This window comes from Caloenas nicobarica, chromosome 22 (assembly GCF_036013445.1).
Source record: "Caloenas nicobarica isolate bCalNic1 chromosome 22, bCalNic1.hap1, whole genome shotgun sequence".
NCBI classification, from domain to species: domain Eukaryota; kingdom Metazoa; phylum Chordata; class Aves; order Columbiformes; family Columbidae; genus Caloenas; species Caloenas nicobarica.
The window spans coordinates 6495754-6521728 of NC_088266.1; the positions used below are offsets into that span (position 1 = coordinate 6495754).

The 25975-nt window shown below is 40.3% G+C and overlaps 1 protein-coding gene across 1 annotated transcript in view; it reads left to right on the forward strand.

Moving 5' to 3' along the window:
• PLCH2 (phospholipase C eta 2) overlaps positions 1–25975 on the forward strand; it is a 50766-nt gene that overhangs the window by 22437 nt on the left and 2354 nt on the right. The window contains exons 2-21 of the mRNA XM_065649838.1: positions 4699–4845; positions 5206–5449; positions 5939–6068; positions 6633–6803; positions 8421–8514; positions 9180–9383; positions 9901–10021; positions 10421–10592; positions 10843–10950; positions 11669–11827; positions 13321–13413; positions 13878–13978; positions 14754–14851; positions 15519–15701; positions 16152–16259; positions 16431–16555; positions 16677–16761; positions 16990–17136; positions 18015–18094; positions 22042–22381. Coding sequence (XP_065505910.1) covers positions 4699–4845; positions 5206–5449; positions 5939–6068; positions 6633–6803; positions 8421–8514; positions 9180–9383; positions 9901–10021; positions 10421–10592; positions 10843–10950; positions 11669–11827; positions 13321–13413; positions 13878–13978; positions 14754–14851; positions 15519–15701; positions 16152–16259; positions 16431–16555; positions 16677–16761; positions 16990–17136; positions 18015–18094; positions 22042–22381 — 2910 coding nt within the window. The remainder of the gene's footprint in view (positions 1–4698; positions 4846–5205; positions 5450–5938; positions 6069–6632; positions 6804–8420; positions 8515–9179; positions 9384–9900; positions 10022–10420; positions 10593–10842; positions 10951–11668; positions 11828–13320; positions 13414–13877; positions 13979–14753; positions 14852–15518; positions 15702–16151; positions 16260–16430; positions 16556–16676; positions 16762–16989; positions 17137–18014; positions 18095–22041; positions 22382–25975) is intronic.

Consider the following 25975-nt stretch of genomic DNA (forward strand, 5'->3'; position numbering starts at 1 on the left):
CAAGCTTCTGGCTGCACTGTGGGTCTCAATTAGCCCTTGAGTTGCTGCTTTGGTTTGTCTTTGCTTGACTCCTGATGTCCAAAGGACTAAAGAGAGATCTGAGTCTGGTCTATCTACTGAAATTTCCAGCATTAAAATTGTTAGTTCTGTCTTTTCTACTTTAAGGGCTATTTGTCTCAGGAGAATCTCCACTTTGTTCACTTTTTTCATCTTTCAAACTGTATGTATGTTGTGCTCCTGTATCTTGTGCAAGATGCTCTTTCTCTCTATGATGGTGTCTGGCTTTTCTGCTCTTCTCGAAGCAAACATCTTATTTTGGAAGACTTTCCACATTCTAGCATTGTTCCTCAAGTGTTCCGAGTTCCACTTTTAGCTAAGCCACAGCCCAGCCTGCAGACTCAAACATTGTTGATTTTCAGATCTTTTTGTGGCATGAAAAGCCTTGCTGCACTCAGAGAATAATATGTTTTTAAAGTGCTATGGAAAGAAGTCTTTAATCTGCATGTTGTGTCAGGTGAGCAAGATTTTTCTGAGGATGTCAAGTGAGGCAAGAATAGAAACCGGGTTCAATAGGCTTATATCCTAAGTACTGAGCTCAGGATGCTTAAGAGCTGGGAGGGGGATTGTGTCACATTTAACCCTTTGTTGTTTCCTGTTGCTTTCCCACACTGTTACCCAGTATTCAGCATAGTCAGTAAACAGAGGGGCTGTTTGAAAGATTTTATCTTTCTCTGTTTATGTGATCGTGTTCTTAGGAGACCTGAAGGATGGATTGATAGTGCCAGCTAAAAGGATTTAAATTAACCTTCTATGGGTGGTCTTTGGATTAAAATTCTAACATTAACTTGAGTGTTGAAACAGCTCTTTTCTAGTGCTATAAATCACTGGCATTTCTCTGTACTTGAATAAAAACAAATCCACATTCAAAGTCCCGCTTGTGTGGAATTCTGCTTCTCAGCTGTGAAACCGATATCTTGGGCAACGCTGCCATAGGAGTAACGTTTCACTCGTTTTCTCCCTTCCCTTTGTTCCCAGGTTCATAACACATCGCTGGTTAATGCAGAATCTAGGATGTCCTTACAGAATTAGTTTTTGAATTTTGAAAGGAATACATTTTGCTGTCTAGCACATAGAGTGCCAACTACTGAAATTTTGTTAAATGTACAACTTGGAAAACTGCAAGGAATCCTTCTGATTAGTGCTGCAAGAGAAAAAAATGGAGCTAAACAACCACAATGCTTTTGGTTTATTGCAGAAGTTTACCTTAACTGCGTCTTCTTGTAATTGAGAGCCTTAAAGTTTAGTTGTATCTCCTCCCCATGAGGTACAATGTTATTCTCCCCGTTTAAGATCTTATTTCTGTAGCATGGAAATTACCCACAAAGCTGTTTACTGATTTATTTAAGAAATTCAGAGAAGCATGGGGCAGAGCAAGTAATTGCACTCACGTTTCTCAGGTCTCATTCTGGACCATTTTATAACTTCCTCTGAAAAAAGGATTAGGATCTTTAGACCAATATTTCACGGGTTCTTGCATACTGCGTAGCAGTTTTGTGTCGTACAGATATATGCTGCTTAGCATTTTACAGAAGAATGTTCTGCTCCTCTGGTGACAATTAGTTTGCAGTCATCTCTAAATCACTCTTGAGAGGTGCCTTAGGAGAATGGGAGGCCATTGCTGGAGTGTTTGAATAGGGACCAGCCTGTGACAGCAGTGTCATTAGTGACATTCGTGCCACTGTTGACACTCAGTGCAGACCCAGGTTGTTTTTAATTTGGAATTAATCTGTGGTTAATCTCTGGGAGAGGGGTTGTGTAATGTAATGGAAGAACTCTGGCCATAAGCGGTGAAATAAGCAACTTCTAATTGAGAGTGAATCATCTGTGGAGTTAACTACTCTAAAGCTTTTTCAAACTGTGAAAGGAGGAGTAGGAAGCACTTAATGAATGTGTTTTTAAACGGGCAATTTGTGTTTAGCCAATCAAGCTAGAAGCGTATTAGGCTCCTTGTACAGATCACAGATGGCAGGAGCAATTGTATATTGTACTTAAAACTTAATGTACATTAAGAGATTGTGATAACATAAATGACAGATTTCTGTATTTAGAGTTTAACGGATGCATTTCAAATAGAATGAGGTAGTGACTTAGTGCTCCTTAGAAATGAATCCTCACCTTTTATCTCTGCGGTTCTCCAGCCTGCTCCCCATCCTGGCTCCTGTGCACGGTGTTGGGTGCCGTGGAGCTGCCCGTGCCCTAAGCAGGCGTCTTCGGGAGCTTGTGTCATTGCAAAGAAGTTCCTAAATGTGTTGTGAGGTGGGAAGAGGCTGCTAGCTGAAGCAAAGAAGGAAGCACTGGCTTTTTTGAACCTTGTTTTTTTTTTTTCCTACAGCTATAATGTGTCTCCCAAATCCCTTGACTGGATAGGGCAGAACCACGGCTTTAGGATTAGTGCGCATGATGGATTTAGGATTTGAAGCAAACATGTGTTGCTGTGTTTGCATTGTATCTAGCTTTTACTGCCTAGAGAGAAGTGTTCTTTCTTTTAGCAGGCATGTCCGTTAAAATACTGAGGAGAACCTTCTGAGAAAAGATGCAGAGTGGTACAATGATATTTTGAAGAGCTGTATGAGAAGAAAATGTGATTGATTTTTCTTTTGGACCTGGGAAGAGACTGAAGAGCGTAAGCACCTGGAACGATTCACAGGGAAAGGCAAGGGTGGCTGAGGAGGGCAGAGAGGGGAATGGATTGTACTGCTAGCTTTGCACTGATTTGCTGCAATGGCTATTGTTGGTTGGTTTTGAGAAGCAATTAGTGCCCTCAGCAAGAGCGGGACTTGCAACTCAAGTATATAAAAGGGGTATCTCTATGTAGGAATTGCTGTCAGGAGGAAGCAGCGTGGAGAAGCCAAGAGCTGTAAATTGATAGGATGTCTTGGTGGATGCTTAGCAGCTGGCAGGAAAAAGAATAGAATCGGGAGGTCTTTCTGTCCAGAAATGGATTCCTCTCCGTGCCATCTTGCCTCATGGCCCTGTCCATGTCCATCATCTGTCATCTTTAAAATGTTGAACTGAAACTCACCCAGGCTTCAAAAATAGACACATCAGTACGTCACACAGAATAAAAAGGATTTTGTTGGGACTTTAATATTCTATATCTGGACAGGGGAGGAGCCTAAATTTACTGTGAAATGGCTCCGTAACAACCTGAAAAATACCACTGGATTTTTTGAAATCACCTATTATATCTCTTTTTTTCGATAATGTTTTTACATTGAAAATGTGTACTACAGAATCTTGATCTCTACTAAGGCCTGCTGCAGTGCTTGTATTCAATTCTGAAGTTGCCATTTGTCTCAGACATGGATGCCTCAAAAACTCCCTTGCTTCAAAATAAGTTCTCAGTGGCCCGTCTGGCTGAAGAGTTTTTCTGGGTTGGTGGCATCATCGTAGCTTCTCCGAGATGGAAAATCGGCCATGTTGGTAAGATGCAGGCTGAATACCTGCCACTTATTGAACAAGATGGTATCATCTAGAAAGCTTTTGTGTTTAAATCTTATTTAGTGACAACTTTGTCTCGCAGTAGAGTGGGAGAGAGGCAAAGAAGGAAGAACTTAAGACACATAGTCCTATGTTGTTTTGCATGCTTGCTAGTGCAGTTCTTTTGGTCTTCAAGAACCTCTCAGTTAAAATTTGATTATTGATTTCTTTACATTCCTCTGGAAAAGTAAATGCAAAGTAGTACGCTTTGACATATGCAGATCTTTTGAAATTTTCTATTGTATAGATAGAATCCATCTCCCTCTCCATACCCACAGTAAAGTAGGTTTGCTATCTGCCAGGATTCGTACATCTCTTAACTCTTTGATATTTCCTGCAGTATTTGTAGTTTTCAGACTTTGAAATAAGAAGAATCTGTGTTCTTCCATAGCAGGTCACTGGGCTCGTGAGAGGTTGTTTTCTGAGTACTGATATACAATGGCAAAACCCTTAAGCTTCACTAGCTGTCTGAGCTTCATAGCAGCCTTTCTTTTAAATAGATAATAAAACTAGCAAACGGTACTTAGAAGAGTGGTTGTTTTAAGCGTGCAATGAGGATGCGTTTTGTCAGAATGCGTTAGCAGGGCAGAACTCGGCAGAGCTGTGACTGTCCTGGTGACAGAGGGACGACTGGGGCCGGAGCTGCACAACGTCGCCTCTGGCGGCTTCAACTTCAGACGTGAAGCTTTTGACAAAGCTGGCCCATGTGTAAAAATACTCAGTGACTCAATTCTTCTAACTTCTTTTCATCCTCACATGCTGAAATACTCCCACTCCTTCACACATTTACATCAAACCCAGAAACTCCTAAAAGACAATAACGCTGCTGAATCCTAAATGATTAATTAACAGACATTAGAACATCATTCTAACAGTAAGCAAGAAAGTTGGCTCTTTTTTCTTTTTTCTTGTATCGGGATAAATTGTAGGGATATATGGTTTGTGTAGTTTCGTTACATATTGCTGCTTTAAAATTCAGTTTTTGAGTTTGCTTATTAGGATTGTTCACATGCTGGGAGCAGCTTGTCTGGGAATTTGTAGAATTGAGCTTCTGAACGTAAGGTGCTTATGAGAAAATTGATATGTTTTCTTTCTGTAAAGGCGATTTTAAAGGGGACAAAGTCTGACTTAGTGATATCACTTTGTTTCTCTCTTCAGTGGAAAGATGTATGAGTTCCATGCAAGCTGGTACCCAAATGATCAAACTGCGTGGCAGTTCCAAAGGGCTGGTCCGCTTCTATTACCTGGACGAGCACAAGTCGTGTATTCGCTGGAGACCTTCTCGAAAGAATGAGAAAGCCAAAAGTGAGTGTCAGCCTTTCTTCCGATTCCTCCCAGGGTCTTGCTGCCTTATAAACAAATGTGCGTGAAGGATTTGGTTCATTCACAGGATATGAAAAAGAAAGTTATACTTGAACTGAAAGGGCAGTAAATTATTTTACGTTTAATAGTTTATGAAGATTAAGTTGTTCTTGTTAGCTATGCAGGTTGCACTAGTGTAGCATGTTGTAAATGAGTTGCAGACAAAACCCGTGTGGACTGGGGACCTTGCAGTGTGAGGTTTGGGCCCTTTCTCTACCGGATTTCTCTGCAGGTTAAATGCATCCTGTCTGGCCTAGGGCATGCACACAGTCATTAATGAGCTACGTGCTTTTGTCATTCTAGTTTCCATTGACTCTATTCAGGAGGTTTGCGAGGGGAAGCAATCGGAGATCTTTCAGCGCTATGCTGATGGCAGTTTCGATCCCAACTGCTGCTTCAGCATCTACTATGGAGACCATATGGAATCTCTTGACCTGGTATCTTCCAGTGGAGAGGAAGCACGAACCTGGATCACAGGGCTGAAATATCTGATGGCAGGGATCAGTGATGAAGACAGCCTCTCAAAGCGCCAAAGGACCAGAGACCAATATCCTTATCCTATCTGAGAGTATTTCCAAGTGATGGAGAGCTATTCATAGCATAGGGATTCCTCCAAGTATTTGTTTGGCTAGAAGTATGTGCTAGGCTCAAATCTTCAAAGCGGTTCCCATTGCATTCCCTGTTTCCAGAGGCTGAGAGGAGTTCTTGAAGAGGATTGTATATTCTTTCATCAATTATTCCCTCTCCAAATCTGTCCATTTCATTTGGTTATGCAAGCCAAAGTGTGATGCAACATTGCAATTCGCTCCGAAATTAGTTCTGTGCAGTAGTCTGGGTAAATAGCATGTGTTGCACGTTGAACATAGCAAGTCTGGAAACTGTTACTGAGATAAGATCAGTAGAGCTGTATATTACCTTGAACTTTCTTTCAACCCCAGCCTCATATACAATCTTTCCTGACACAAAAAAATCATCTATACATTATGTTCAGTAATATCCCTTGATATTCTGTGCTGCTCCTTAACTCCTGTTCAATGTGGTTGAAGCAGACATTTGATGAGGCAGATAAAAATGGTGACGGCAGCCTGAGCATCAGTGAAGTACTCCAGCTAATGCACAAACTGAATGTGAACCTACCCCGGCAGAAAGTCAAGCAAATGTTTAAGGTAAGAAATGAAAATGTATTTTGTTTTCTAAAAGAACAAGGATTGAGTTGCTGGAGAATTAACATGAAACCTAATAGGAGAGGTGGTAAATACTTCGGCAGCTGGTTTGTTTCCACTCTGCTGAGAGATACTACACAGTCCATTTGGTAAATTGAAGAGAGCTCCAGAAACACGTCATAGATAAATTGTTATTCATAGAAAAAGGCATTACACCAGGTATCTTCTGGTGTTACATAACATAAAGAGGTGCTGTCTTCATTGCTATAGACAGAACCTCCTTCAAGCAGGGTTCCCTGTGGAACAAAAAAGACCTTAAAAGTCATTTCTTGGCTTATGCACTAACGCATACATTTCAGAAGTTCAGTGCTGCATTCCTATGACAAGCACCAGCTCAATAAACCAATCTGTTCTAGCAGGCCATAGTGAGGAGCCATGTCAGGCAGCAGCAAGCTGCATTTAATTTCAACATTAATTTTTCTCATGCAGGAGTTCGTTTATTTAAAGTTTGTTCAGGCTGTTGCTGGGCAGTTGGGTGTCTCATTCCTGAATCGCTGTGTAATGCAGGAGGCTGATACGGATGATAACCAGGGCACGCTGGGCTTTGACGAGTTCTGCGCCTTCTATAAGATGATGTCAACACGACGTGATTTGTACCTGCTAATGCTCACCTACAGCAACCACAAGGACTACCTAGATGCAGATGACTTGAGACGCTTCCTGGAGATTGAACAGAAGGTAGGACCTGGAGACGTTGTGCAGCCTCCATCCTTGGGGATTTTCAGGACCAGACTAGGTAACACTAACTGATGTGACCTTGTAGTTGACCCTGCTTTGAGCAGGATTTGAGGCTGGATGAATTCCTGAGGTCCCTGAATGATCCTCTGCTCTTTCATCTAGAGACTTGTGGAAGATTCTGAAGTGAGGAAAAACAATTGGTCAGCAAGATGCAGTCAGTGCAGGGACAAATGCATTGACTCGTCTTTGCCTTTTTCCTCTCATGATCTCTTTTGAAGTTGCATGCCTGTAAGTCATAAATCTCCATCAGTTTCAAAAGTTGCCTAAGAAATGAATGAATAAAAAAGCCACCTCTCTGGCAGTTATCTTTTTAGATAAGTGGGTTGTGTTTCCATTTCGTTGGTCAATTGATCCTCCAGATGATGAGAGGAAGATGAGCACTGGCCACAGGACACAAATCAGCTCAGCTAATCAGTGATGGGGACAACTCCTGCCTGTGGGGCTTCTCTCTCCCCTGGTGCTGCCCTTTCTCGTATGATGTGTACAGGGAAAGCAAGTGTTCATTCTGGGCGTTTGAAGCTGTACCAGAAAAACCTTCTGTTGTTCCAGATCTTATTCTTTTGAACCCAGCAAACCTATAATATATGGGCAAATAAAGGGTTAGGGCTTTTTTCTTCTTCCTCTTTTACATTTATTTACTAGGTTTTAAATTACCCCCAGAAAAGGCATTGATCTGGTAGCAGCTATGCTGGTGGTTTCATGTCCCCCTAAGCAAAGATTTCATGTAGCCGAAACAGTCATCAGCTTGGTCACTTTATTGGCAGTTCCCTCTGGTGACAAGGGCTGTGTTTTCATGTGTCATGTACAGCATGTGCTGGAAAAGATTTGCTGGGCCACTCAGGACAGAATATTAAATAATAGCAGGGATAATAATTAGAGGGTACATCAACAGTAAATAGCAGGAATATTAAATAATACTATTAAAATTCAATTATGAAAACACTGCAAGGTAAAAAAACCCCTATGGCTTATCATAAATTGCTCTTTTTTATAAATGATAACATTTACAAACAAATATTTCCCTTTGTACTCTTTCCTTTTTCAGTTGACAATACAAAGGAACCTTAAAGTAGCAGATTTCCTCAAGGATCTTTCTGAGAGCATTATGTCCGGATTCTCTGTTACCCTGCTAGTAACTGATTTTTCTGTCTGCTACATAAAGATGAACCATTCTCTTATTTTAAACTAAAAACCCTTCGATAATGCAAACTAATCCTTTAATCCTGCAAGAGAAGAAATCCCATTGGTTTGTGACAAAGCTCGTTCTGTTTGGATGCTCTGTGTGCCTAATAACACTAACCAGATTTGACCTACAAAGCAGAACTCTCTTTACTGGCTGTGATCAGACGGCTGCCAATAGGACAGAAACTTTTCACAGAGCGCTCTGGTTCTTAATTGGATGTGACACTGATTGACGGGAGTGGGAATCTCACTGGGTGACTGGAAATCCCTAGTGCCGCTCTGGAGGATCTCGCCAGTTGTTAAACCATACACAGAGCAAAGAGCCAGGAGAAGCTGTGATTGTTAGTTAGCATTTCATTTTTGCTGCTTTTACAGATGACGAATGTGACTAAAGAACACTGCCTGGAAATCATCAGCAAGTTTGAACCGTGCCTGGAGAACAAGAAGGAGGGAGCTCTGGGGATTGATGGTAAGGTGGCTGCTGGAGCTTTTGTAGGGAAGAGGCAACTGTTCAAATGCTTATGCGAAAATTGCATTCATTTGCAAAATCTATGGTCATATAATTTTGTCATGTTGTATAGAGTACGCTTTTCAGTAGGTGGTGGTGTTGTGGTGGGTGTGGTTGTTGGTTTTGGTTTTTGGTGGTTTTGGGTTTGGTTTGGTTTTTTTAATATCTATTATTTGCTGAGGAACCTAAAAGGCAATTGGTTCCCCTTTGAAGATTTTTTTAAAGGTACATGTCATGAAGAAGCAGCAGTCATTGAAGGTCAGCTGGGGCTGGATGTGTCTTTATTTGTGCTTTTTGAAAATACATTGCATCAATCTTGCAGGCATTTTCAGAAATCCTTTAAGCTTTAGTGAGAGGAGTAATGTGATCCAGAGTAAATGTGCAGTGAGATGATAAGGAAATTTGTCTAGAAGCATGCTTTCGTGACCTCTGCTGACAAAGTAACTAGAGATTTCTTGAAAGCAATAATCACAGTTGGGCATTGTGACAGTTGGGATGTAGCGGTGTTATTTATATATCTTACTTACGTGTTTGTGAATGTAGAAATGAATTTTTTGGCTGGTTTTAGGAAGGCTACAGCAACAAAAAGGACAAACTGTATTATTTATAGTATTGTCTGTTTACAGGTTTCACCAATTACATGCGGAGTCCATCAGGGGACATATTCAACCCAGAGCACTACCAAGTGAATCAGGACATGAGTTATCCATTGAGTCACTATTTCATTACCTCTTCACATAATACCTACCTCATGGGAGATCAGCTGATGTCCCAGTCTCGGGTGGACATGTACGCCTGGGTGCTACAGTCTGGCTGTCGTTGTGTAGAAGGTAAAGATCAAAAAGGAATCATTGGTAGGCTCCGTAGTTTTGTTTCTCTGTAAAGGAAGGCTCATGACTTCTGCAGAAAACATGGAAATTGGGTAGAGGGAAAAGCCTGGTAAAACAGTATCTTCTCTTCAAAAAGAACAACAAAATAATTTTGCCATTTAATGGATAAATTTCTTGAGCATGGAAATAAGGCAGAATTTTGAAGAGTAGTGTTGTTAGAGGAAGAGGAAAATTGTTGTAGAGAGGATACTAACATTCAGTAGAATGTATCGGTGTATATGCTTTGTAGCCAAGTGTGTGACAAACAAACTGGCAAATATGGCAGAGTTATGCTACACAGAAAAGGAAGTCTGATATTTCTGATAGGGAAGTAGGATTCTGTTATGGAAAATGAACTGATATCTGGACTTGTTGGGTATGTGTCTGGCTGGGTGGCTGAAGGGAACTGCAGGGTCTCGTAGTCTTGGTGGCCCCAGATGTTGCTTGTCTGATCGGTGTCTTTGTTTCTGTTCTACAGTTGACTGCTGGGATGGGCCGGACGGTGAACCGATTGTCCACCATGGATACACTTTGACTTCCAAAATTCTTTTCAAAGATGTGATTGAAACTATCAACAAATATGCCTTTATCAAGAATGAGTATGTACAGTCTGCCAACTTTTGAGTCTCAGGGCTAAAAATGGACTTGTGGGTGTTTTCTTTCCCAGGAGAGGTCGCAGCCATAGCTATTGGGAGGCTGCAAACTCTGCTAAGGAACCAGCTGCAGGGAAAGCTTGGGATTTAACTATAGTCATCAGTTGGGAAAGTTTTGTCCTGCAGGCATTGTCTGGCTGGAAGCCTGTGGCTGTCAAAAATAACCTTTCAGTTTGGAGAGATCAGTGGGGTATCAGTTCTGTGCGCACACTGATTTATCCAACCCCTGTGGATTCGTTGGTGGTGATGCCTGTTACAGAAATGGCTCAGACAGTAGTAACCCTTGTCTTCTTAATGCTATAAAAGCAATTTGGAGTTGATGATACTTGCTTTTGCCTCTGCCAGGTACCCTGTTATCTTGTCAATTGAGAACCATTGCAGTGTCATTCAGCAGAAGAAGATGGCTCAGTATCTTACAGAAATTCTGGGAGACAAACTGGACCTGTCTTCTGTGCACAATGACGATTCTACCAAGCTTCCTTCACCAGCAAGTCTTAAAGGAAAAATACTCGTTAAGGTGAAAACCTGCTTCGTTTGTTCCATCCCTCTTCTTGTTTGTGATGGTTATGATTTCTGCCTGGTTATCACTTACACCCCAACTTAAATAATTTTACAAAAAGCAGTCTTTTAGAACCTGGTACTTAAGGTTTTGAACAGATGTCTTCTCAATCAATAAGAACCTGGTTGCATGCTTTGAATGTTTTTTTTTATGTGTGATAGCAAGAGCTGCATGCTAAACCTGCTTGTGTAATCATTTTGTCTTCTAGGGGAAGAAACTTCCAGCCAACATCAGTGATGATGCAGAGGAAGGTGAAGTTTCTGATGAGGACAGTGCTGATGAGATTGATGATGACTGTAAACTAATGAATGGAGATGTAAGTTAAGTGACCATTTGAATGTAAATGGATGTCAAGCCTTCCCATCCCAGTGAGAAGAAAACTTGCATGAGTTCTCTGGAATATGGATGTGTCTAATCTTTGGGATACATCTCAAGTCTTTTAGGTTCTAAACCTTCCTGGGGACAGATTTGACAAAAATTTTTGGCAAAAGTTCTAGTGGTTGTGTTTCAAGTTTGGAATTTTTTTTTTTTTTTAATGTTTTAAATAGTAATATCTCTATTCTCTATTGCATCATGGTGTTGGTATTGGACAGCGCAATAGAACAGATAAGACTTTTTACTAAATATGTGCTGCAGAACACAGCATATGTGAAGGAGTTCAATATGGGGAGGCATCTCAGTAATAACTATTTCTATGTTAGCACATCCTTGGCTTCTAACAGACATTACATCTGAATAGCTCTGCTAACAGTTGGTCTTGGATTAATTAGAACTGTTTTAATTAGTTTTGCTTTCATCACTTCAATCTGTTCATGCTTTAGATCTAACATCTACTTCAGGGCCTCAGATTCTTCCATACCTTACCTTAAGTCTGATACTGAGCAGCAGGTAACTGCTTCACATTATGCAAATCAAGAATATTTTTTGTTTTCTTTTGTTTCTGCACATAACATTTCAGTTTGCCTTAATCCTTTCTGGAATTACTAAGGCTTATTAAATCACTATCTAGTTTAATGATTCTGTTTTGTTTGTAGGCATCTAGTAATAGGAAAAGAGTGGAGAATATAGCAAAGAAAAAACTTGACTCACTGATAAAAGAATCCAAAATCCGTGACTGTGAAGATCCAAACAATTTTACAGTTACCACTCTACCATCATCTGGAAAGGCTGGTCTAAAATCAGATAGTAAGAAGGTGAACATGTTCTACTGTACTTCACTTCCCTCAAGATCTGATTGTTGTTTTGTTTGTCTCTGTAGCTACACAGTACTTTGAAAAAACAAGCATTATTTGTTATGGAATAAAGGCAGATGTCTAAAGTTGGGCTTTTCTATCTGTTTTGAGACTCCCCAGTAAAGATAACTCAGTTTACCTGAGGTGTCTGCAGCTATCGTAGTACTAATGAAACTCAAGAATGCTCAGCACTTTGCTTAAAACAGGATAGAGTGAGTCACACGATGAATTATGTGGAGTCTATTTGGCATTAGGTCCCTGTCTCCAGTCTAGGTTAATTTAACTGGGATAATACAACTCAAGAAGAAGCAGGTAGCAAAACGTTCACCCTGGATGTGGGAGATCCACGTTCAGGTCCTCAGTCAGGCTTGGGTGGAACTGAGATTTGGAAGCTCTGTTTTCCATTCTTGGATGACTACCCTGACCACCACAAATTCGGCTGTTTCAGTACAGAAGAAAATGTGTTCCCTTCTGTAATATTTTGTCATGACATCTTATTAAAACTTTGTATTGCTTATATAAAAGCTGTATTATAGACAAGAATACTTTTTATATTTGTCATTCAGTAGAAGTTTCTGTTTAATTTGCTGATAATGAAATTTCAATTTTAGCTGGTTTTATGATTCACACTTGATGCAGAGGGATAGTCTGCTGCAGGTGAATAATGAAATATGGCAGTCCTTCGAAATACAAACTGAAATGCTAAACACCTCTTTCTCCAAAGTCCAATTACTTTCTCCAGTGACTTCAGAGGAAGAGGTGTTTTGCATTTCCATTTATTATGGTAGCTTGCTGAATAAATTATATATTATTGGCTTCAGATTCGTAACTGAATTCATTCAGTTAATGGTGATACCAGGTGAACATCACTGTCAGATACACAAAGCTTTTTTTTCTTGCTCACACAGCAATTGGAGCATGAAATGTACACATGAAATGACTTTTCAACAGAATTTTATTTTCCATTATAAAAAGCTCATATGAAAGTTGGACTTTTTTCCCTTTCTGTGCATTTACATTTGTATTTTCATTTTATACTAATGCTTATTTATAAAAATGTACTCAGCCCACAGACTATGCTTCATGAACTTTAGGCAATATCATTTTAGAATTTGTAATAAGCCACAAAAAGCTTTGAAGATTGTTGCATGCAAATGAAAAACATTGAAGATCTGCCAGTAATAAGCAGGTGTACTAACTAGGGATTGAAACTAGATGAGAACTAAAAATCAGATTCTCAAAACTATCTATGGCATGAGTTTTGTATGTGCTTTTAAGCCTAATGATTTACATAATGTATCAGTTAGTCTTGTAAGACCCACTACAGGGCCAACACTTCAAGAATCCTTTTGCATAGGTGTTAACCACAACAGTCTGGGAAACAAAGAACATGTTCAAATATGCTGTCTGTAGCACTCGGGTCTGCTAAATTATTCTTTGTTTGGTTTCTTTAGAATAAACTTGAGGATGATGTGGAGTCTGGGGAAGACTTCAGTACCAATAAAAGGCACAGCCGGTCATTGATGGGCAGTTTTTCTAAACGCAAGGTGAGCCACTCGGTAGACCATGTCTGCACTAAATACTGTGTTCTTGGATAGGTCTTTTCTTTGCACACAGTGTTAGAGAGGAATATCTTGATTGCATTGTCTGTCAGAGGCTTGCTTGCTATCAGATTGTTCACTGAATAGATGGGCTGGATAACTGGTTATAATTGTGCATAACAGATAGTTTCAATTTATCTCAAAGTCTAAAAGTATCCAAGATCTAACCTAAAAAAAAAAAAAAAAGCAGCTTTTATCTGAGGATTTATGATTCCTTTATAAAAACGCTCTGACCTCAGGCTGAGTCTTCCCGGTATGCATGCACATTATTCTGCAGTACTGAGCGTTACAAAAGCTGTCATTTTCTGTAAGCAACACACTCATTGGCATAACGAAGCAGAATTGGATCCAGCTGCTCAAATGTTGATCAGACAGTTGTGATATTACGGTTTTATTTCCTTGTGGCACAGAAAAAAGGAAGCAAATTGAAAAAGGCGACAAGTCTGGAAGAGGGTGAAGATGATTCGGATTCTCAAGGAAATTTAGCCAGGAGCTCTGTACATGGCAGCAGGTTTGTTAACAAGTGATTTGGCAATTTTTTTTCTAAAAAGAGATACCTACATAAATGTACACACTAAAAAGATGTGCTGCTGGTCTAGAAGCCAATTTGTTGAAGGCTGCAGGCACGCGACAGGAATCTGGTATAAGGGTAGATCCGATATCTGCCACAAGATCATCAGAATGATCTCTTGGTGCCGTTCAGACTAATCAGCAAAGTACAGGGAACCTTGTCTGTGCTTTGCGCTCTTACCATCTCATCCAGCTGACACACGGGCCAGTTGGCTGCTGGCCCAGTGAATCCATTAAGGTGGATTTGCAGTGTATCAGGTCCCCAGCTTTTTTTTTTTTGAATTGTTTTATAATTTGTGAAATGAAGTTGCATCAACATTCAGGTGATGATTTTGATTTTTTCTTTTATAATTGCCTCTTTAAAAATCCTGACATCAAAGTATGGTTGCTTATGCTTCAGGCTTCAGAAGTAAGAAATCAGATGAAGCAGTTCACTAGGTCACTTCGGAGATTTCTTTGGGAGGTCGGTAGATGTGATGTTATTGATAACCTGAGCAAATGAGGAGGATCAGAGCATTACTTTCTTGCTATTTCTTTAGGATTTAAGAAGTTTTTTTGTTAGTACTTGACCTGAGAAGTGAATATATATGTGAATAGATACTCCACCCTTTGGTCAAAACAATTTATACACTCTATTTGTTTATATTTCTTTTTAAATATGAAAGATAAAGTTTACTCCTTAATTAATGGGAAATAAATTTGTTTTATCTTTCTAGGATGAACCGACAGAAGAAAACAATGAAGCTGTGCAGGGCACTCTCTGACCTGGTGAAATACACAAAGTCTGTTGGCATCCATGATGTTGAAACTGAAAGTAAGTTGAACTAAAATCTGCTGAAAGTACTTGCTATACAAAGAAATGGGAAGATTTATGTTCCTATATATCTTCTTATTAAAGAATTGTGTGGCAGCTTCCATAAAGGAGACAACATTCCTACAGGTAGTGGTACCCATGTAGTCTTTGCTAGCTTGTATAAAAGTTGCTACACAACGCCTACATCCTGGAAAATGACAGAGGATGTAGTTGTGCTCTTGGGCAGAATGGTCTGAGGAGTACTTCAAGCGTAAAGTTTAGATTTTCAAGTCAAATCTGTAGAAATATCAGCATTAAACTTCTAGAATATTTTGGTCATCTTTCTAAGTTTTCTGTATCTTATTTTGACAGGAACAAAGTTTTAGTTAAAAGTGCCAGAAAACATACTTTCCTTGACCAAATTCAAAAAATCTTGGAGAATTATTTTAAACTTCTTAATGAAGATTCAGGTCATTCATTATATTCAGCTCCATTTTCCCAACCATAACTCCTCCAATAAGCACAATAATTTTGCTGGAGTATAAGGAAAAGCATCGTTCCCTCTGAGTGAAATGTATTCAAACGATGCTTGATAGTTATAAGGAACTAGTGCTACGTAGTTTTGAATCCTTTATCTAGTTAATAAATAAATAAGATTACCTCTAATCTCCTTCTCTGTTCTTCGTAGTCTCTTCCAGCTGGCAGGTTTCATCTTTCAGTGAAACAAAAGCCCACCAGATACTGCAGCAAAAGCCAGCACAGTATCTGCGTTTCAACCAACATCAGTTGTCCCGCATCTACCCATCATCTTATCGTGTGGACTCCAGCAACTACAATCCCCAGCCGTTCTGGAATGCTGGCTGCCAGCTTGGTGAGCAGAATGAAAACTTGGGGGTTTTTTTGTTTTATTTCAAGAAGGATGTTTTATTATAACAGGAGCTTTGTAATCACCCCTTAAAATACCATGAGTTCTCTACTCATTCAGCTTTACTGACAATTGAGTTCTCCTTGTTACTATGTGGTACCTAGATAGATTACCTCAAACATATGTCTTCCGTGCAAGCAGTTGTTGATAAATGGAAATAAATGAACTTCTCAAATGCAGGAGGACTTCAGAGTTCAGACTCTTTTGGAGAGCTTCTCTCCCTGAAGCTGCCATGTATGTTATGTAGGACAATTCTTTTTCATAAAACATTGAAGATTTTGCATCCAAGAAGTAAAATGTGAAAATGCCTTTAGGTGTCTCTCCTTTAACTCTGTTCTAGAAACAAGAATGTTATTAATGTACTCAGTAAATAATATCACTTTTTTTGTTTAATAGTTGCACTAAACTACCAGTCAGAGGGAAGAATGCTGCAACTGAACCGGGCCAAATTTAGTGCCAATGGGAATTGTGGCTATGTCCTCAAACCAAACTGCATGTGTCAAGGTAAGAAACCAGCAAAATAAATGGATTACTTATTGCACAAGAAGAGTGGGTGAGGATCCTTATTATAGTTTGTCTAAAAATGTGTTTCTGATGCTAGAAGCAAATAAGCCAGAAGTTATCTCTAAGGTCATCCCCACTTCCTTCCCATTATGTGACTTCTCATTCTTACAGGTATCTTTAATCCGAATTCTGAAGACCCACTCCCTGGTCAATTGAAGAAACAACTGGTTCTAAGAATTATCAGTGGTCAACAACTCCCCAAACCACGTGATTCCATGTTGGGAGACAGAGGAGAGGTATGGGCCAGCTAGTCATTTTTCTTCTGTGGTTGCGACAGTTTATTTCCACATTGGCTGGGCTAAGGATGGGGATTTAACTTCCTGAAGTTTTCAATATTTGTTTCTTTCTGTTTTCCAGATCATAGATCCATTTGTTGAAGTAGAAGTGATAGGCTTACCTGTTGACTGCTTCAAAGAACAAACCAGAGTAGTTGATGATAATGGTAAGATTATGTGGGTTTTTTTAGTTAGATCCAACTCTGTTTCTTGGAAATTCTTGTGCTGTTGTGTCTCCTGCAGAAGTGAGTGGGAGCACTGGATTTTCCAATAACAATGATCAAACTGTTAGGAAAACTAGAATGACATTGCAGTTCAGGCATTCCTTACATAAGCAGTCTTTCTTCTTGCACCTGGTGAATGAAAAATCTAAAAGCTCATTCCTTCATTCCGAGGTTTTAACCCAATGTGGGAGGAAACATTGGTGTTCACAGTCCACATGCCAGAGATTGCACTGATTCGGTTCCTTGTGTGGGATCACGATCCAATCGGGCGGGATTTTATTGGACAGAGAACAATTGCGTTCAGCAGTATGATGCCAGGTAAGACAGAAATGGTGACATCCCAAGTCAGCTGGCTTGGGCTTTTTTCTGTGAGAACAGAAGCTGCAAATGCTGGATTAATGTGAGTGCACGTGTCTGCTGCAGAAATTTCTGGTTAGAACAGGAGATTGGGAGTGTGGACTCTGAGTTCTCTACCTTGGTCTGCTACTGATTTATATGATGATGAAAACTAAATCAATTAACTCTATGGGATGAGTTTTTTTAAAAATGGTTAAGATTGTTAGGCAGGATGGCTAAATATTGTGGACTCAGAAGGCTGAAATACAGAATCTTTACTCCTGTTATCTCATACAGCTTTTTCCTCCATTTTCTTCACATCAGTTTTTGAAAGACACTAGACTTTTGGTCTTATAACTCTCAGTAATAGCTTAATATAGAACAGGTAGTTACCTATTCTAATGACAGATCCAGGTTATTAAATGCCATTTTTTGTCAGTTTCCTGTTTCTGTTTTCAATTCAGTCTTCTTTCACTTAAAGCTTCTTTTGTGTATGTTTTTCTTCTCTTTCAAAGTAAAGAAAAATGTTCGTGTTTGAGATTGAAAACAAACAGTCTCAATAAAATGGAATGAAGTCAAGTTTAAGTCATGGATTGACAGCAACAATAAGGGACATGGGAAAAAACAGGACACAGCTTTTTTATAAAATAAAGAGGATAAACAAATGGCAGTTAAGTTTGTAAGTGGTGTGACTGTCAGATAACAGCGTGGCAAGGTGACGCACAAGCCTGGATGCCTATTGAGAGGAGGAGCTGGGAAAATAGCGGTTAATTTATCTTGCCGTTTACAAAAGGAAAGTCTCTCGGTGCTCTTCTTTCATCCCTTTCAACTCCTTGTCAGCTTCGTTCGCTCTGTTTCAGGTTACCGACACGTGTACCTGGAAGGTATAGAAGAGGCGTCTATCTTTGTCCATGTGGCCATCAATGACATCTGCGGTAAGGTGAGTGCCGGCCGTGGGACACAGCACAGCTCGTGTACGGCAGCGCACCAGCGGGGTTTTGTGTCGCACCAGGGAAGCCCCGTGGGTGAAGGTCTAGGCTATAACGTATTTGTTTACCTGGAGTAAGCTTCATCTCCACGATTATCACAGTAGCCTGAAACCTTTCTGAATATACATGGAGATAAAGGCAAATCATAGGGAAAGTTATAAAAATAAATTCTTGCAGTGCCTTTTGGAGGGAGCTATAGGGGAAGGTTATTTCATTGCAGCATGCACGCATTTATATAAATAAGTATGGTTGTGTCCAATACAGCAAGTGCACCTTGCTGAATGACAGGTTATACACCTGAACTGTGAGTGCTTGTTGCCTACAAAGCTTATTCTATAAAGGCTGTGTCTGCCGGATGCTTTTGCATTTTAAATTTAATTAAATTCACATGAGTAACTCCAAGCTGAAAGTAAAGGCCTAACCTCAAACTTTTCCTAGGCCAGCTGCAAAATCTTTCTTCACAGCGCTCTGGATCTAGTTACTTCTATGCTACTAATTTTAGTGAAATTCAGGTAGCTATGAACCTTATGGTGCCTTGAGAATCTCAAAGCCAGTTTATATCCACTCGCAATAAACCGATACTGTAATATCAGCACCGTGACAGGAGGAGGCGGCGTTGAACAGGCCAGGAAACCAAAGTTCCTTTTCTTGTGCTGTTCATGTAAGGGGAATAAAAACTCTTCTTCAAAAGGAAAACAACTTTTTAAATTGCTAGATCTTAATCAGAACTTCTATGGGATGAAACAGAGGTAAACCCCAGGAAAGCTTTTTTTTGTATTTCTAGGAAGAAGGGCTGTTTCTGGAAAGAATGTCACTTTAGACATTTTAGGTCAGTTCCACACTGTGCACTGACGTGATGGAAACACAAGGATTTGGAAGGAAAGCTTGTACATGTTTGTTTAGTGTTCTCTTTTTTTTTTTTTTTGAATTTATATTTTTTAAATAAAGACTACTGAAAATGTGGAACAAATATTACACAGCCCTTTCTGGTTTGGTCTGTCTGAATTATGTTCTGCTTTGATTTTTCAGTTAACAGAAACTTGGGCAGAAAAATCACCACAGTTATCAGCCTGGTTTTACCCATCCTTTATTAATCCAGATATTCTAGTGCAAGCATTAACCTTTTGGGGCTTTTCGTTCTAACTGTAGATATTCCACCCTCTCAGTAGCTTGATATTACTAAAGCAAAGTCTTTAGATTTTTTTTTTTTCACCTTAACTTGTGTTTAACTGAAATCTCTTTCTAGACTGTGCTATTTCCCGGAGACGCTTTTCTTTGTCTCTGTCTCTTCTGTAGTCTATTCGTGTATTGCAGAATTTCTTGTGGTTTTCTAGCTGTGCATATCTCTGAGATCCATCCTCACTGTTATTCTGCCTTTGCTCTGTCTGTTTGTGATTTCAGTGGGCTTCTCTATGTCCAAATACCTACTTTTAGAAGCAGAGCGTTTTTAGCCGCCTTGAAGGTACCTCCTCCTGTCTCCGGGAGGTGTAGTGACCACCACCACACACCTGCATGCCTCTAACTAGTTGCTTCATTAGCATCAATGTTTCCTTATTAGCATTTTGAAGCTTCTCGACTCATGTAATGTGAATTGTGACATTTGACGGTCAGTTCTGTTGGGTCATTGATGAGCAGAGAGCCCTCCCTGTATGAAGTAGATCCAGGATAAAAGTTCTTCTGTACCCTCTTTTCTCTCATCTTTGAGTCTCTGCTGTCTTTTCTCTGGTGTACTATAATTCAAACCTTTCACATGGAAAAGAACATTAACAGTGAATTATTTGCTAAATTGTGGGAAAACCTCTTGTGCTGTTTTTCAAGTCTGCTTTAAAGAATGAAATAGCTCTGTAAAAGCTGGACTAGAGCTGAAAGCACATGTTCTGGATCTCCGTCCAAATGGCTCTCTTTGTTTCTTCCTTAAAACTTTTTTTTTTTCCGCCCTAGGTTAACCAGATTTGTCTTTGGGTTCTTGAATCACCCCACTGATTCAAGCAATAGTGCCCGGCTTAACAAAGATGCACCAAATAAGCTAGAATCATACCCGGGGCCCTGCACTCGCATCACCCATTCCATCAGTGCTTTGTTTTTATTTTTGTTGGATATTATTTTTGTGTGTGTGTATGGATGACAGTTTTTCTGGGTTTTGCAAGTATTTATGTTGTCTGATTTTTGTAGCAATGAATTCGTGTACTTGCCAACTTGTCTCAATTGGAGCACAGCGCTTTTTCCCCTTCACTCCTTACTAAATGCATAATCTTGTTTTGAAGCTTTCTGGTGAAAGCTAATCCAGAATGATCCAAGCAGACTGTTCAATAGTCTGACTCTCACATAAGGTGTATTAGTATTTAAATTACATTTTCTCTCACTTGTATGGGAAAAATCAATCCCTACCTTCTTTATCTTATCCTGGATATACTTTTAAAGGCCATTTAGGTCTCTTGTTAGTCATCTCCTCACACAGTATCTTGGCATGAAGTAACTAAACTTCAGTCAATTAGAGCCTCAAATAATATTCTGAATGGTTCCACTGGGCTTTGTGTCAGACAAATAAACCTCGATCCCATATGCCAGATTGCACAGGACACTTAGGAATAAAAGCAGCTTTTCACCCAGGCCTACTGTACAGTGCAGCCAATATCTGTCCAGTAAGTCCTACAAAGCAAAATTAGAATTGTGTGAGCAAGCACTCAAATATTTTGGGCTGAAAGATAGACCATTGTAATTTAAATGAGACATTTCTGTGCCATTGTTTGGCACTGCAGAAATGTGACCTCACATGACATCACAGGGAAAAAATTGAACTGACAGCAAGTGCCAGCAAGCAGGGATGCTGGTCACATTTTGTAATGGGTTCTTACACTGCATTTCAATCATAGGCTTATGTGCTCTATTTTTATTCACTCTTTATGCCACAGCTACTAAAGAGGGTCTGATCTAACTGGGAAATAAAGGGAACAAAGGAGGAGAAGTAGATTAGAAGGGAAATACCTCTTTCTGTGCTTTAAGTGATTTACGTGTACAAGGTTCTATGAATAGAGCAAAACCAACATACCCTTTACCAGGCATCAGCCTGTTGCTTTAAAAGTTGGCAAGTACACCTGGAATGTTCACAGGAATGCTGAAACTCTGTTTCACCAAAATGGGAATCAATTGTATGATGGTGGGAGGTTTATGATGGTGAATATGTATGTTTAACGCTTAATTAAGTACCAAAGTATATAAAGTACTGTATTATCACCCTGACTAACTTCACTTGTTTATAGTGTGTTTCCTCAGTGATGAAAACATACATGAGTGTCTTTGGATAAGTTTTGTATGGTAGGAGATTATCAAAATGTGATCACAGAGGCAGAAAGCAAAATATTTGTTCATTTGTTGTGCATGTAGTTCAAACAACAAACTCACAGAAAGCAGTATTGCTAAAAAGGAAGCAATTTGACTTTAAAGAGTCTGAAATATGTGGCATTATTAATACCTTAAGCTTTGTGGCTTTTGACAATCACCGAGACACTCTCCAGCTTTCAGAGTTAGATCCTCGTAGACTGGAGTATTTCAGGTTTTTTGCTTTTTCTTTTCAATATCTAATGTTTATGTCATAAGAAGTTATATGCTAGTAAGAAGATTATGACCAATCCAAAGAAAAGCCTGGTTGGAAATTTTATCTAAAATCATAGTTAAGCAAAGAAGACGTGAAATTTTGCAAAGCTGTTGTTACTGATTTTTTTTCACTCTTAATCTCTGTCCTATTACTGGTTTCACTCTTGCGCTGCTGGTAGGAATATGGCAGGAGACTCCATATGTGTGTGCATATGTGGACTGATCATTTGTACATGAGGTCCTGTGCCCAAAGTAGAAGACTTGCCTTTTCTATTAAGGGCTTTTCTTGTTTTTAATTTTCCAGGGCAAACAAGCTCTAGGTCTAAAAGGCCTGTTTCTCAGAAATCCAAAGCAGGCCTCTCTGGACAGTCATGCTGCTGGTCAGCTCCATCGCAAACATTCCTTTAGCAGCCACATCCTGAGACGGACAGCCAGCGCGCCCGCCAAAAGCCAGAAGAAGAGCAAGAAGGGCTTTCCTGAAATTGCTTTTGACACCAAAGACAACAGCTCTGAGGGGGCCGGTGAAGATGGTGAAGTGGAAGCTGCCTCACAGCCTCGCTTTGAGCAAGAGCCAGAAAGTCCTTCTCTGTCACCAGCTCCCAGAGATGGTGCCAGTGGGGAGGTACCTGGCAAGGGGTTGAAAGGTAAGGCCCACAGCTCTCGTGGCGCCAAAAGCCAGAGTTGTGCTCGAGGGGGTGCTGCTTTCAGTGAACCCCTGCAGAGGTTGAACAGGGTCCAGCTGCAGGAGCACCAGAGCGAGAAGCAAAGCGTCTTTGCACGCTGTGCCATCAACAGCTCTGGTAGGATTGGAGTGGCCACCAACTGCATGAAATGCATGATTGGTTCCAAAGAAAGCCCAGATTTAGAGTGCAAGTGGAGTGACCATCCCACCAGGCCTATTGTTAAAGATATACCTCACCAGGAGCAGTATAGCAGTATAAGTGGAGAAGAGAGGTTAGAGCTCAAAACCTGGGTTGTGCGGGGTCAGCCCAGGCGGCAATCAGATTTGCAGTCTTGCAACAGCCCTGGAACTGCCGATGACCTAACAAGGAGCACCCAGTCTTTTGTGACCCCAGGGAAGAAAAATGTTGAATCTAAATGTCATGGACTAAAGGCTCATACCCGGCCCCGGTGGCAGTGCCAGTCGGGCGGCAAGTATGGAAGCACTGTCAACTTGGTTGCAGCCAGCAATGGCTCTGTATCCTCCAGCTCCAGCAGTCTAGAAAGTCTTGGAAGCCCAGAATTCCCCAAGCGCTGCTCTGAAACTTCTCGAAGGCAAGTGGGCACCCTACAGAGGGAAATGAACGCCTTGTTCGTTCAAAAATTGGAGGAAATTCGAAGTAAATCCCCTATATTCTTTACTGGTAAGACCAGATTTTCTCCACCCTTCTCCACCTTAGATCACATCATTGTCTCAGCTTCTGCATAGCGTCTTCACTTAGAAGCTCCTATATGTTGTTTTGCTATCAAGAGCTCTTTTTCTTTATTTTTGGCACTGATAGAAAAATAGTCTGCATAAATATTTTTATTTTATTGTTTTCCTAGATGTGTCTGGTTTAGATTAGTCCTTTCCATGCCTAGTTAACCATCTGCAGTAGTAAAGCTGTCAATAGTCCATGAATGTTTGGATTGCTTATTCAGGGTTTTTTTGTTTCCTTGTTTTTTTTTTTCCCTTGAATGTCGTATGATACTAAGTAAATTTTAAGATCCAAACCAGAGCATTAAGTAGAGGTTGAATATGGGAACCCCATATTAACAAACAAGATTTTCATTATGGGTATTTGTGTTTCACTAAGGGATATCCACATCAGAAATGATATCTAATGTGCACTCTGCAAGCAACAAGACCAGTTCCTTCCTCAAAGAACTTGCAAAATTATTGCCATCAGTTCAGGGATCGCTGGGTGGAATTCTCTGGTCCGGGTTGTTCAAGAGCCCACACTTTACCAACATAGCAGACCATTCTGGTCCTAAATGTTTGAATCCCCAGCACGCAAACATTTATAGATGTGCTCAATGTTGTGGGTATGATTTGACTGTGACCTGAGGGCACAGTTGCATAATATAATAGAAAGCAGCAAGGGATGTGATGAGATGTTACTTGGCATCAGTGGAGCTGGGCGGACTGTTAGCATCTCCAGGTGCAAAGTAAAATGTGTCCAGTTAAAGGGAGGCTACTTGAGCTACAGTATTTTATAGCCGTTTCAAGCCAGAAATATGCATATGGCCACTGGGAGCACGGGACTGTCTTTATTCATGAACTGTATGTTTGTAAAGATGGAAAAGAGGACCAGAGGCAGTCAAGGTAGCTATTTTAATAAGGAAACTGATTTTTTTTTTCTTCCTGATTTGGCAGGGAAGGGAGGGAAGGGAAGAGATTTTCACGAGATTTTATCTGTTTCATAGAATGTTATCTGTTTCATAGAATTGTGAAGAGGAAGTAAAGAAATACAGCTGTTGTCTAGGACTACAAGAGCTTCTCTTCAAATCCATCCTCCCCTCCCTCTTAATTGTCCAAGGAATTTGGACATTGATGGTTAAACTGTCAGGAACAGTTAAGTGACTTTGCTTCTCGAGGTGTAATCCCATTTTTAGTAACAAATTCTAACTGTCCACCTATAGTGGGCTTCTTTGAAAGCCTCATACAGGAATTTAAAATATTCTATTTGATCAATTTAATCTGGTTCAGTGTCTACAATTTTGCTTTATTTCTCTTTGTAAAATATTTTTTTTACATATTTTTTCCAATATCTGCTTTGAGCTTTTGGGAAAATATCAGGACAACAGGAGGGGAAGGGAAGAAGTTTGCCAGTTCCCGTGACTTAAAATTAATCCAAAGCAGCAGAGCCCTTTCTGTGTCTAAATTATTGGCGTTAGGCTTTTCATAAGCTCTGGGTAGTGTGACATATGAAACCATTTCCCATTATCAGTGCCAGCTCCCCCGCCAGCCCCCCAAGTCACTAAATAAATATTGTGATATGCTTGAAATTTGATTAAATCCATCTGACTTCTCAAGCATGGAATCAGCAAACCTTTAAAATGGTGAAATAGTCGCTTAGGCTGGCTGCTGCTGATCCAGTTTGCACAAACAGCACGCTTTCCCCAGCCGCCGGGAAACCAAGGAAACCAGGGACCTCGGCCTAATATGGCTGCATTTCATAATTAACATTCTGCTGATGGGAAATGCCACAAGGATGGGACAGGAAACTATAGTGTAGTGTCTACTTGTCCTCTTTATGGCAACAGCATGACAGTTTCCAGCGTTTTACCTTTAAAGCGTAGCTTAATCTGTGCTGATGGCCTGGTCAGGGGGAAGGAGAGCTCGTTAGTCTGATCAGCGTTGGATTCCTCCCGATACTCCCCCAGGTACTGGAAATTCAGCTCTGTTGTGAATGGTGGATTTTGCTGATGGGCACAAGCACCTTCTTCCCTTTTCACACTCCCAATTGATGTAACACAGGCTGGTGAAGCCCTGTTTCTGTTGGCAGCTTCTTGTTGCTATGCTGGATTGGAAAGGCTGGTGCTGAAAGGAAAGGCCCAGTAATTCCTTGGCAGTTTTTGGTGATGTAGATGATTTTTTTCCATAGCATTAGGAAAGGGCTTTGGAAAAGAGGAGTCTAGCTTCCATTCCCCAGTCCAGCGGAGTGCATTTCTTGAACAATACCAAATATTGCCTTTTATTCTTCTATGACAAAGTAACGGACTTAATACCCGTCTGTTTACGGATTCCATTGAGTGCTCTGGTTGGTCAGAAATTCTTAGGATCCTACAAAAGTGTGTCTGTTTCCTTTCCCTCCGTCAGCACTAATTTATCCTGTTACCTGCACCTGCCTTCCCTACATTAACTGGATTTTTCCTCTGTTCTGTCCTGTTATTCTACATGCACACTCCCTCTCTCTAGTTAAGAACTGAAAGGACAAGCAAGTCAAAGGTAACTGTCTGCTGAGTGTCACTGATTCGAGCACCCTGCTGCCTGTAGTTCTGGGTTTTGTTTGTTTACTGCCTTATAATTATCCGCTCCTGTTTCTTGAGGTTGTTGCCTGGCTTAGTTGTGCTTTGCTAGTTCTCGAGTGCATGTTTGCATTGTGGTTCGGAGATGTGGGAAGCAGTATTTTGGAATGATTGCTTTGGCTCTTAGGGTGCAGGTTATAAACATTGCAGACGGATGGAGCATTTTCGTCAGGTAATTGGTGGCTGTTGTGATTCTTCGTGTTTGAGTGCTGGAAGGAAGGAAAAGA